Here is a 13,013-nt window from a genome sequence, read left to right on the forward strand (position 1 = left end):
CTGGGGATGGGAGGATGAGCGGGGGGGCGGGGGCGTGGAGGAGGCAGAAGCAGGGGTGGCTTGGTAAGAACCACAGGCAAAGAAGAGCTATGGGCAGGGGTTGGATCGCGGTGCGGGGCAGGAGCTGGGAGAGGGCAGTTGGGGGAGCGGGGGTGGGGGCGATCAAGGGGACAGAGAACAGAGGGAGGAAGAGCCAGATACCAGAACCATGAGAGGGCAGCAGCATAGGGATGGGATGGAGCAGGGTGAGTCAGAAACCGGGAGGGGGGCAGGGGCACCCGGGGAGGGGGGAGGAGCCGGAAGGGGGATCGCGGCACCGGCGGGGGGGGGGCAGGAGCCGGGAGGGGGGGATCGCGGCACCGGCGGGGGGGGTCAGGAGCCGGGAGGGGGGCGGGGCACAGGCGGGGGGGCAGGAGCCGGGAGGGGGATCGCGGCACCGGGGAGGAGCAGGAGCCGGGAGGGGGGCGGGGCACCGGGGAGGAGCAGGAGCCGGGAGGGGGATCGCGGCACAGGCGGGGGGGGCAGGAGCCGGGGGGGGGGGGCGGGGCACCGGGGGGGCAGGACCCGGGAGGGGGGCGGGGCACAGGCGGGGGGGCAGGACCCGGGAGGGGGATCGCGGCACAGGCGGGGGGGGGCAGGAGCCGGGAGGGGGATCGCGGCACAGGCGGGGGGGGGCAGGAGCCGGGAGGGGGATCGCGGCACAGGCGGGGGGGGCAGGAGCCGGGGGGGGGGGCGGGGCACCGGGGAGGGGCAGGAGCCGGGAGGGGGATCGCGGCACAGGCGGGGGGGGGCAGGAGCCGGGGGGGGCGGGGCACCGGGGGGGCAGGAGCCGGGAGGGGGATCGCGGCACCGGGGAGGGGCAGGAGCCGGGAGGGGGATCGCGGCACAGGCGGGGGGGGGCAGGAGCCGGGAGGGGGATCGCGGCACAGGCGGGGGGGCAGGAGCCGGGAGGGGGGGCAGGAGCCGGGAGGGGGGGCGGGGCACCGGGGGGCGCAGGAGCCGGGAGGGGGATCGCGGCACCGGGGGCGGGGGCAGGAGCCGGGAGGGGGATCGCGGCACAGGCGAGGGGGGGCAGGACCCGGGAGGGGGGCGGGGCACAGGGGGCAGGAACCGGGAGGGGGATCGCGGCACCGGGCACCCCGCTGTGCCCGCCCCCACGGACGGGCTGGGCCTCTCAGGACTCACCTCCGCGGCTCCCCGGGCGGCAGGCGCGATGCGTGCGGCAGCGGCGGGCGCGCAGCGCTCCGGCGGCCGAGGCCCGGGCTGTGCCCGCGCGCAGGCGGGGCGGGGTGGGGAGGAGCTGCCGGGCCGACGCTCCAGAACCAGGCTGCGGGGGGAGGAGAAGGGGCGGGCCCAGCAACATCAATACGCGGGGGGAGCTCGGGCGGGCAGCGCGGGGCGGGCGGGCGCAGCACACACGAGGATCAGCAAGAATGAGCAACATTGGGGGAAAGGGGTGACGTAACCGCAGCCGGGCCTGCCACGGGCGCATGCGCAGTGGGTAGCTCAGCTGCCAGCCCCCGTGGCGCCGGGGCAGCGTCCCTGGGTCGTTGCGTCCGCCCGGTTCTTCCACCGTGCCCCGCCGCGCCCCCCAGGCAGTGCTGCCCCCTGTGCCCCCCTCCGCGCCCCCCAGGCACTGCTCCCCTGTGCCCCCACCGTCCCCCGCCGCGCCCCATAGGCACTGCTCCCCCCGTGCCCCCCTCCGCGCCCCCCAGGCACTGCTCCCCTGTGCCCCCACCGTCCCCCGCCGCGCCCCATAGGCAGTGCTGCCCCTGTGCCCCCTTCCGCGCTCCCCAGGCACTGCTGATCCTGCAGACATCCACCCCAGCCGTCCTCCTATCAGACTGTGAAAGTGAACAAAGTGTGTGCATGGTCGGGCCTCTTGTGATCTCTTCTCTCCTGAAAAGCTACCAACTCACTGCAACAACAGGGACATGTCTTGAAGGAGTGAATGTCACTTTTATTTGGCACCTAGCCATGAGCCCTACTCAACTTTGGATCAAAATAACATAACTTGCTTCATGTATGTGGCTGTGCCTCAAACAAAAATTACACCTATGGCCTTCCCGCACCTACGTCGTTCCACTTCAGGGTGGCTTCCCAGCCAGAGTTAACATTCACCCAACCATGCAGATGAAGAGCTTGTTTACATGGTACCCTATAGTGTCCAGGGCTTTAACAGAGATATAAAAATGCAAGTCCCTGTCCTGAAAAGCTGAGCATCTTAAAAGCCCCAGTCCTGCTTCCCTTGAAATCAATAGCACTGACCTCAGTGAAGCAGAGTCCGACCTCCACAAAACCTGACCAGACAATTAACAGGCACGGGAACGAAGAAAGGGTTCCAATATGTTCAAACTTGTATGGGATTCAGCATCTAATTCTCACTTTTTATGTGTTCCTGTCTCCACATCAAACAGCCCTAGATTTATCGCTTCTACATTTAATCCTAGTTTCTTGTTTAGGAAGGGGGCCATATTTAACCCTTGCTTCTTTTCTATTTGATTGTATTTTTTTTTAAATACACATGCATTTGTTTACAGCTCAGTTACCGGGAGGTCCAAGCACAGATCACTCACAGCAAAGACTTTCCTGACTCTGTAAATCTCCAAGATGAGGACTATATTATCTCTTCACTGTCTGTATGATGCTGGATGCACCCTACTACATTTGAAATAATAATTGTACAACCCGAGCCTGCACTCATATCTGTGTGGGTGAGCTGTGGACCTTATGCAAAGCCCAGTGGGAGTTGATGGGTTTCCACAAGGATACATGTGTCTGCCTGTACAGACTTCACTGCAGGATTCAGGCATTAGGATGAATCCCAGTCTCATTCAAGGCAATGGCAAAATTCTCCATCCTTCAGTGGGACTAGGGTTTCATCCTGGCCTAGGACTGTGGCTCTCAGTTCTGACAGTGCCACTGGCTAACTTTACTGATAAGAGGAGCCTCATTGGTCGAGTAGCACTGACTATCCTTGTGAGTACAACAAGAAGTCTTGTGGCACCTTATAGACTAACAGATATTTTGTAGTGTAAGCTTTTGTGGGCAAAGACCAGCTTCATCAGACGCATGGGGGGGTGGTTTCAGAGGGGTATTTAAAGAGTGGGGTCCCAGTAAAAAGGAGGGCCAGAGCTGCCAATGTTTTGATAGTATATAGACTAGCTCATCAGAGACATGCTGTTCACAGACAATGCTGCTGTAGCGTCTCACACAGAAGACCAGCTTCAAAAACTGCTGGATCAGTTCTCCAAAGCGTGCAAGGACTTTGGGCTTACCATCAGCCTAAAGAAGACAAACGTACTTGGTCAGGATGTTGCTGAATCCCCATCAATCAGCATTGACAACTATACGTTAGAGGTCGTCCACGAGTTCATTTACCTCGGGTCCACCATCACTGACACCCTGTCGTTGGACACTGAGCTAAATAGGAGGATCGGAAAAGCGGCCACAACTCTGTCCAGACTCAGCAAAAGAGTGTGGAATAACAACAAGCTGTACACTCACACCAAAATGCAAGTCTACAGAGCCTGCATCCTCAGCACCCTCCTTTATGGCAGCGAGACTTGGACCCTGTATGCCCGCCAGGAAAAGAGGCTGAACATCTTCCACTTGCGCTGCCTCAGGCGCATCCTTGGACTATCATGGAAGGACAGAGTGACCAACACTGCCGTCCTTGAGCAAGCTGGAATCCCAGCCATGCACACCCTCCTCAGGCAGCATTGGCTCCGCTGGCTTGGCCATGTCCACAGGCCAGTCAGCTTAACTTCTGTGGCAGGAAAGGTAATGGAGCAGGTAGTTAAGGAAGTCATCTGCAAGCACTTGGAAGGTAGTAAAGTGATAGGGAACAGCCAGCATGGTTTTGTAAAAAACAAATCATGTCACACCAACCTGATAGCTTTTTTTGACACGATAACGAGACTCGTAGATAAGGGAGAAGCAGTGGATGTGGTATACCTAGACTTTAGTAAAGCATTTGATACGGTCTCGCATAATATTCTTATTGACAAACTAGGCAAGTCCAACTTAAATGGGGCTGCAATAAGGTGGGTGCATAACTGGCTGGCTAATCGTACCCAGAGAGTAGTTGTTAATGGTGCTCAATCCTGCTGGAAAAGCATAACAAGTGGGGTTCCGCAGGGGTCTGTTTTGGGACCAGTTCTGTTCAATATCTTCATTCATGATTTGGATATTGGCATAGAAAGTACGCTTATTAAGTTTGCAGATGATACCAAGCTGGGAGGGATTGCAACTACCTTGGAGGATAGGGTCATAATTCAGAATGATCTAGATAAATTGGAGAAATGGTCTGAAGTAAACAGGATGAAGTTTAATAAAGATAAATGTAAGGTGCTGCACTTAGGAAGGAATAATCTGTTTCACACATACAGAATGGGAAAAGACTGTCTAGGAAGGAGTACAGCAGAAAGGGATCTAGGGGTTCTCGTAGATCACAAGTGAAATATGAGTCAACAGTGTGATGCTGTTGCAAAAAAAGCAAACATGATTCTGGGATGCATTAGCAGGTGTGTTGTGAACAAGACACGAGAAATCATTCTACCGCTCTACTCTGCGCTGGTTAGGCCTCAGCTGGAATATTGTGTCCAGTTCTGGGCACCCCAATTCAAGAAAGATGTGGAGAAATTAGAGAAGGTCCAGAGAAGAGCAACTAGAATGATAAAAGGTCTGGAGAACATGACTTATGAAGAAAGGCTGAAAGAATTGGGCTTGTTTAGCTTGGAAAAAAGAAGATTGAGGGGGGACATGATAGCGGTTTTCAGATATCTTAAAGGGTGTCATAAGGAGGAGGGAGAAAACTTGTTCTTCGTGGCCTCTGAGGAGAGAACAAGAGGCAATGGACTTAAGCTGCAGCAAGGGAAGTTTAGGCTGGACATTAGGAAAAAGTTCCTAACTGTCAGGGTGGTCAAGTACTGGAATAAGTTGCCAAGGGAGGTTGTGGAATCTCCCTCGCTGGAGATATTTAAGAACAGATTAGATAGATGTCAATCAGAGATGGTGTAGATAGTGGTCGGTCCTGCTGTCGAGGCAGGGGACTGGACTCGATGGCCTCTTGAGGCCCCTTCCAGTCCTCGTGTTCTATGATTCTATGATTCTATGAATGATGGAAGGATTCCAAAAGACATCCTGTATGGTGAGCTAGCCTCTGGCAAAAGACCTCCCGGACGCCCCCAGTTGCACTACAAAGATGTCTGCAAGAGAGACCTCAAAGAGGTAGACATCGAGCTGGACAACTGGGAAGAACTAGCAGACGACCGCAGCAGATGGAGGCAGGGGTTACACAAGGGCCTTCACAAGGGCAAGATGAGGATCAGACAGCTAGCAGAGGAGAAGCGAGCGCACAGAAAGCACAATAAGGACTTGCCAGACACCCACCACATCTGCAAGAGATGCAGCAAGGACTGTCACTCTCATGTGGGTCTTCATAGTCACAATAGACGCTGTAAATGAAGTCCTCAATTGAAACTATAGAGGGCGCGATCCATAGTCTATGCAGACTGAAGGATGCCTATTACTACTACTACTACTAGACAAGCATGGCTTTTTCTCTGTTACCTCTCTGATACCTATCCCTGTGAGTGTTGTTATTCGTGAATATAGCTTTGCAGAATCAGGACACTAGCAAGCTGCTCTGTGTGCAACAGGGAAACTCACTACAGTCCAAGAGGCTCTGGTGTATTAATTCAGATGGAATAAATGGGTGCAAGGAATGAAAGGTGTTAACATGACCCTGGGACAGTTGGGGACTCAGTATTTGCTATATAGTGGACCTTATCTTGCTTTGCCACCTCGGCAAACACACCATTTGCAATCCTTTTAGCCCTTCATTAAAGATACAAGGGTGAAAACAGGCGAACTAGTGAGAGCATTTTAACCATTAACATTTTAAAAAGCTTTTATTTTAAAAACACCTCTTTAGTGGTTAGTAACAGAGAGGGAGCCATGCTAGTTTATATATTATCAACACAGAAAAGCAGTCAAGTAGCACTATAAAGACTAACAAAATAATTTATTAGGTGAGCTTTCATGGGACAGACCCACTTCTTCAGATCATAGCCATACCAGTCAACCTTGATTACTCCTTTTTGGTTCTCTGTGCCTTAAATATTGAGTCTGGTCTGTTCTGGTCTGGCTATGGTCTGAAGAAGTGGGTCTGTCCCATGAAAGCTCACCTAATAAATTATTTTGTTAGTCTTTGAAGTGCTACTTGACTGCTTTTTTTCTTTAGTGGTAGGTAGGTTTTAGAAGGAAAACTCTCTCTGCTTACCACCCTTAATACCAACTAAAACGCTTAACTGGTGTTTTGGGGAGGTAGAAGTTGGTTCAGATGGGCTGGAGACATCTCGGTGCTGTTGTTTTTAAAGTCTAAGCCAGTTTCCTAGAAGACAAAATGAGACATACACACAAAAGAGGAAAGAACAACAGCAAAGGTAGAAAATGCAGCTCCTGTCTCAGGGTTTGGGTTTCACTTGCAGCTTCATTGCTGGAAAACAGAGGCCTGTTTGCCTGCTTCTCTGCCCCGGGGAATGGGTTTGTGTGCAGGGGGATGCTGCCATGGGACGATTTGTGGGTTGTTTCCAAAGACTGTAAGATCTTTGGAGCAGGGACCCATCGTGAAGCAGCTCCCATATACTTAGTTATAAATAATACTATGTGCGCTTTAAAATGTAAATTAAAAAGTATAACATTTTAGTACCTGCTTTTTATAACAATTTGTTTGTTTTAAGTTATAATCAAACATTCCTAGAACTACTAACAGAGAGGAAGCCGTGCTAGTCTATACACTATCAAAACAAAAAGCAGTCAAGTAGCACTTTAAAGACTAGCAAAATAGTTTATTAGGTGAGCTTTCGTGGGACAGACCCACTTCTTCAGACCATAGCCAGACCAGAACAGACTCAATATTTAAGGCACAGAGAACCAAAAACAGTAAGCAAGGAGGACAAATCAGAACAACATAATCAAGGTGAGCAAATCAGAGAGTGGAGGGGTGGGGGGGAAGGTCAAGAATTAGATTGAGCCAAATATGCGGACGAGCCCCTATAGTGACTCAGAAAGTTCCCATCACGATTTAAACCATGTGTTAATGTGCCGAATTTGAATATAAAAGTCAGCTCGTCCACTTCTCTTTCTAAAATGGTGCGATAATTTCTCTTCAGTAACACACATACCTTGAGGTCATTGACAGAATGCCCCATTCCATTAAAATGTTGACTAACTGGTTTGTCGATCTGGAGTGTTTTGATGTCTGTTTTGTGCCCGTTGACCCTTTGTCTAAGGGAGTTAGAAGTCTGTCCAATATACAAAGCATCTGGACATTGTTGGCACATGATGGCATGTATGATGTTAGTAGAGGAGCATGAGAAAGTGCCCATGATTCTGTGAGTAACCTGGTTAGGTCCAGTGATGGTATTTCCAGAGAAGATATGTGGACAAAGCTGGCAGCGGGCTTTGTTGGAGGGAAAGGTTCCAGGACTGGTGTTCCTGGGGTATAGACTGTGGCTGTTAGTGAGGATCCTCATGAGGTTGGGAGGTTGTCTGTAGGAGAGAACAGGCATGTCACCCAGGGCCTTCTGGAGTGTAGCATCCTGATTAAGAATAGGTTGTAGGTCTTTAATAATTCATGGCAATGGTCTGAGTTGGGGGCTGTAGGTGATGACCAGTGGTGTTCTGTTCTTGGCTTTTTTGGGCTGATCTTGGAGTAGCTGGTCTCTGGGTATTCGTCTGGCCCTGTCGATTTGTTTTTTTACTTCTCCTGGTGGGTAATTCAGGTTTATGAATATTTGGTAAAGTTCTTGTAGTTTTTGGTCTCTGTCAGTTGGATCAGAGCAAATGCGATTGTACCTAAGAGCTTGACTGTAAACAATGGATCTAGTCACGTGTGCAGGATGGAAACTAGAAGGGTGTAGATAAGTATAGCGATCAGTAGGTTTTCGGTACAGTGTGGTACTGATCAGGCCATCCTTGATTAGTACTGTAGCATCCAGGAAATGTATCTCTTGCATGTTGTAATCGAGGCATAAGTTGATGGTGGGGTGTAGCTTGTTAAAGTCTCTGAGGAATTCTTCTAGAGCCTCTGTACCATGGGTCCAAATCATAAAGATGTCATCAATGTATCTTAAGTAGAGGAGTGGTAATAGGGGACGAGAGCTGAGGAATCGTTGTTCCAGGTCAGCTATAAATATATTAGCATATTGTGGGGCCATGCGGGTGCCCATAGCAGTTCCACTAATCTGGAGGTATAAATTTGTCCCCAAAACAGAAATGATTGTGTGTGAGAACAAAGTTACAGAGGTCAGACACCAGATTGGCTGTGGTGGCATTCCTAGAACTAGATGTCAGCTAAGCGGTAAGATTCAGGGGTTCTGTAGCCAAATAGAGATCAAAGGGACCCCTGTGTTTCTAGTCACATTCTGTTCTCAGTTACATTGCGTACATGTAGCAGAACTGTTTAAACAAGTGGAGTTCCCACCAGCAGTTCCTGTAAGCAGGAGAAATTCCAAGGCCACCCCACTGATTAGCAGAGCGCCCATGGCTAGGTTATGTGTTTCTGTCAGTGGTGCACATTCGCATCTGCCTCAGTGCACATAAAAAGCTGTTCCACATCTGGATGGAAAACACCTGCCCCAGACGGAAAAGATTAGAGGGAACCGTGGTTCTGACAGATGTGCGTCAGTGTAACTGAGACTAGAGCTTGATTTTTGCAGGGGGGTGGCCATAGGCAAACAAGGAAAGTATTATGAACACACTGCAGTTGCAGCCACTTTGGTCTCTGGCACATCTGCATTGCTGCCAATATTCATGAGTTTCTTGCGCTTCTTAGTGATGCAGGTTGTTTTTAAATTTGGTTTGGTTTGGGAGTGTTTTTATTTGCATTTAAGCCCTGGCTCCCAGAGTCAAGTGATTTACACCTTTTATGTCTTAAAAAAAAGGTTAATTTCTAGTTTCCCTGTTTACAAAGGACAGCCTGGCCCATAGCACTGGAAAACCCAATGGCAAAAAAAGAACCCAAATTATTTGTTTTTAAATAATCATGCATTTGGGGGGCCTGATTCATGGTTTTTCAGCCATTGGAGTCAGCAATACAGGGTCCTGTTTTTATTTGTACATCGCTTAACTACAAACTTCCTCGGCCAAGCCTCTCACTCTTTCAGCAGGCTTTGACCTTTTCCAGGAACAGAAAATAATAATGCTACCTGTATTGATAAAACCACCGCTGTGCCGAGCCCGGCAGGTTTGCTGATCCAGAGTAAGTGAGCAATGAAGGTCATGGCATGGCAAAGCAGTCAGAAGTTACAACCACTTTTGAGCCAACCACCTGAGCTCTGCTTGGTTTCATTTTCCTTTTGCTGCCTGGGAATCTCACACTACTGAGGCCATTCCCTCTTTCCCCGCTCCTATTAGGTGCGATGACAGAGAGGTGGCCGAGTCAGTCTGTATTCTATCAAACCAAACCAGCAGTCCTGGAGCACTTTAAAGACTAATGAAATAATGTATTAGGTGATGAGCTTTCGTGTGCCAGACCCACTTCTTCAGATCCTGTTTGCATTATGTGCTGAATCACCTCTTTCAAAAGCCGCTGGAAGTCTTTGTTGCTCCAGTGAAGGAAATCAGAGCCCCTGTGAAGCCAGCTGGCCAGAGGCAGGAAACACAGTGCTTTGCCAGGCTTCCCCTGCTGCCTCTCTCTGTGGTTTTAAATGCCTGCTTATCTGTCCTAGGAGGGAGCCCCTTGATAAAGTGCTTGGGAAATCCCCTCCACATCCAAACCCTCCTACCCCAGCTGGGGATTCCCTGTGACTGGCCACAGCCTGGGGGAGGGTGTCACTCACTCACTATATAGCTTTGCGTTTGCTTTCCGCTCACTTCAGATAGCAGCAATGGGGAAGGAAGCCGCAGCCACTTGGCCCTGAGACTAATCCAGGTCTCTGGCTCAGTCACCCAGCAGCCTCTCCTGAAATGAGCTTGATCACGGGATTTCTTACAGGTGCACAGCTGTGTCTACGCAGCCGCACTATTCTGAAAGAGCGCCACCAGATACGTACAAAACGCATTTCACAACAGCGCTCAGCTCTTTCGAACTAGAGTGTCTGCACACAACGGAGCCTGTTTCGAACTAGAGCGTGTGCACACAACGGAGCCTGTTTCAAACCAGAGCGTGTGCACACAACGGAGCCTGTTTCGAACTAGAGCGTGTGCACACAACGGAGCCTGTTTCGAACTAGAGCCATTGGGCTGAAGTGACCATCTGTCCCATATTAGGCAGGACAGTCCTGAATTTGGGATGCCAGAATGGCTATTAGAGTGCAGGATGCCTACCCCGGGCAGAACACATCTCTTCATTCTGCATCTCTGCCCAATTCTGCACAGCACACAGGGCAGGGGCAGGGCCAGGGCCAGGCCAGGGCCTGGCAGGCTCTTCTGCTTTGGCACCGGGCCGTGTTTTCCAAGGAGAAAAACACCAGAGAGACCTTTAAAGCCAGGGACATCCTGGGAACTGAACAGCACTTACAGCCTCTGGGTCTCGAAATGCATTGAAATGTGCTGCTTTCTGTGTGCAAACCTGGGTTCATTGAGGCAAAGGCCAGAAGAGACCACTGGGATCAGCTAGTCTGACCTGTCCAGCGCAAGCCTGGAGCTTCCCTGGGACGAGGGCAGATCTTTCAGAAACATCCAACCTTCATTCTGAACATTGCCGGCAATGGAGGCTCCACCCCCAATCCTGCGTTAACTCCCCTCACAGCTCAGAACGATTGCTCCTTAATGTCAAATCAGAGGAGAGAACACACCGTAGCAGAGGATCTCTGCTCACTGCCTGAAGAGTGGGGCAGATTCTGCCCGGTCACTAAGCAGGGGTAACACTGCCCCTCTCCAGTAATGCATTCAATACCCCCGAGAAGGAAGGAATCGCTTATCCTTTAGCCTCCCCCTATGGATTGTGCAGCCTGGGCTTTTCTCTAGCACACGTGCCCGTCTTTACCTCTGCACCAGGGAGTCCTCTGCCTGGCAGCTCAAGCAGCATGCCAGCAAAGTGCAGTGCCATCCAGTGGATAGAGCAGCAGCTCAGCTCTGGAGTTCTCCTCCTTGCAGGCTTGGACAAGCTCCTTGGCTGCTCTCGCCAGGCTTTGCCCATTTGCAGAACGGTTCTAACAGCCTCTGGCTCAATGTCTCTGACTCACTTGCCACCATCATGTGCCGGGTGCGGGGTATGGGGTGCTGCCAGGCTTCAATGCACTGGCAGGCACATTGCGTTCTCTAGAAAGGCCGGGCAACAGCTGTGCAGGAATGAGCCACTCCCTTCTGTGGGACTCATGCTGCAAGGTGCTGAGCACCTCTTGCTCCCATGGCCACCAATGGTGACCAAGGGGCCCTCACCCTCTTCCAGCGTCAGCTCCCTGCGCTGCCCTTGCAAGCATGGCCTTTGTTCCCTGTGGTCAAACCCAGCAGGTGCAGGGATGCAGGACGACAGCCAGGAGTCGCTAACACTTTCCCATCTGAGTCCCCCCCAGACCTACATGGCAACGTCGTGTGGAAATAAAAGGCTCCAGCCCAGAGGAGAAGGGCCACCGTGTCTGCCTGGCTGGGGCTGCACACTCGAACTCGCCCAGTGGCTGAGCGCATGAGGGTCATTCAGCTCAATCACTCGCACTCAGGTTTCATTGCAGACAGGAGGCCAGACCCTGCTTCTCCCACTCACAGGCATAGCTCCGTGGAGTTCAACAGGCGTCGGCAGCCAGGGAGGCTTAAGAAAGTTCTCTCTAAAGACTCATCAGCTTTTGAGCAAACTCAGCCTCAGTTTTCACAGGTTGGGCCTGGGTATTGTTTGGCCTTAAACTACTGTGTTGTGTCACAAACCTAGGGGAGTTCACCTGGGTTTCCTTTGGACTGTGAGCATCAGGGGCTCTGCAGAGGGGCTGCAGGCTCACATAGGCCAAGTCGAAGGACATGTGCACAGCTGACCCCTGCGAACTGAAGCGGCCGAGTGTTGGAACGGTTCTCACACACATCCTGCAGTTCACCACAGGCCAGGCTCAAAGCAGGACGGTTGTGGTCTGAGGCCTGCAAGGCTGCTACGTGACTCTCCCCCTGCACTTTGCTAGCCCGAGCAGCAGGAGTGCGGCTCTGCACTGCTCTGCTCTAACCTGGAAGCCGCTTTGAACTCTCTTTCAGGGGTTTAGTGAGTGGTACGGAAATGGCTGAGGAAGGCACTTAATGCTGTCCAAAGCATTTAGCCTGTACCAGCTAAGGCCATGCAGGCTCCCACCCCGATGGGTAGAAGATCATTACCAGTCCTGTTACTGCGTTTTTAACTCCTCTTTTCTTTCAAGCGGGAAGCCCTGTGTTTGGAGAGGGTGGACTGTGGGTTCTATCCCTGACAGCGCATGGCTGGGGTAGAGCTGATTCCTGTGCGCTCTGTCTCTAGAGCACATGGACTCATGCAAGCCTGGCTGAGGGTGGTCTTGTGACTGCTTTGTTCCGAAAAAGCACCTTGTGTATCACATCTCTGGGAGGAAACTGTTCCCTTTCGCAGTTTGTTCAGACCCCTTCTCTCTGCACAGGAGCTGCTACCCTCTCAGCTCCCTCTGGGGTGCGGTTCTGGGAGGGGGGCACAACATCAGGCTCCTGATCTGGAAAGGGTGCAAGGCAGCAGATCTCACGCAAGAGAGGGTGCAATAAACAATCGGCCTTTTCTTTTCTTTGAAAGCTGTGCCCTGCATTTTCAGACATTCGGCCGAGTCCTGCTCAGCCCCCAAGCTCCTCGAGAGAAGGTGGGGTGGGTAGGGAAGGTCACGTGGGCTGAGACAAATTTTGTTTTCCTACTGACGTGCTGGGGGACTTACTGCCACCTGTTGTTTATCGTGCTGCTGGACAGGGTGTGCGTGGTTGGACAGTTGACACTTACTGAGGTATATCGTCAACCAAGAGGCGGAGAGCCAAGGAAATCAGCTGCCTGGGTGTGCTGTTGTTGTACAGTTGCCATTACATGGAGAGATGTG

General features: G+C 51.9%; 2 protein-coding genes across 3 annotated transcripts in view; one reads left to right on the plus strand and one right to left on the minus strand.

Moving 5' to 3' along the window:
* ZHX3 (zinc fingers and homeoboxes 3) overlaps window positions 1–1,319 on the minus strand; it is a 65,389-nt gene extending 64,070 nt beyond the window's left edge. Inside the window, exon 1 of the mRNA XM_075012227.1 lies at window positions 1,186–1,319. The gene's annotated coding sequence lies outside the window, so the exon portion shown is untranslated. The remainder of the gene's footprint in view (window positions 1–1,185) is intronic.
* Window positions 228–13,013, plus strand: part of LPIN3 (lipin 3) — a 47,355-nt gene continuing 34,569 nt past the window's right edge. For both annotated transcript variants that reach the window (XM_075012229.1, XM_075012230.1), the window contains exon 1: window positions 228–245. In XM_075012229.1, the coding sequence (XP_074868330.1) occupies window positions 231–245 (15 nt within the window). In that variant the 5' untranslated portion in view covers window positions 228–230. The remainder of the gene's footprint in view (window positions 246–13,013) is intronic.

Source organism: Carettochelys insculpta, chromosome 17, assembly GCF_033958435.1.
Source record: "Carettochelys insculpta isolate YL-2023 chromosome 17, ASM3395843v1, whole genome shotgun sequence".
Classification (NCBI taxonomy): domain Eukaryota; kingdom Metazoa; phylum Chordata; order Testudines; family Carettochelyidae; genus Carettochelys; species Carettochelys insculpta.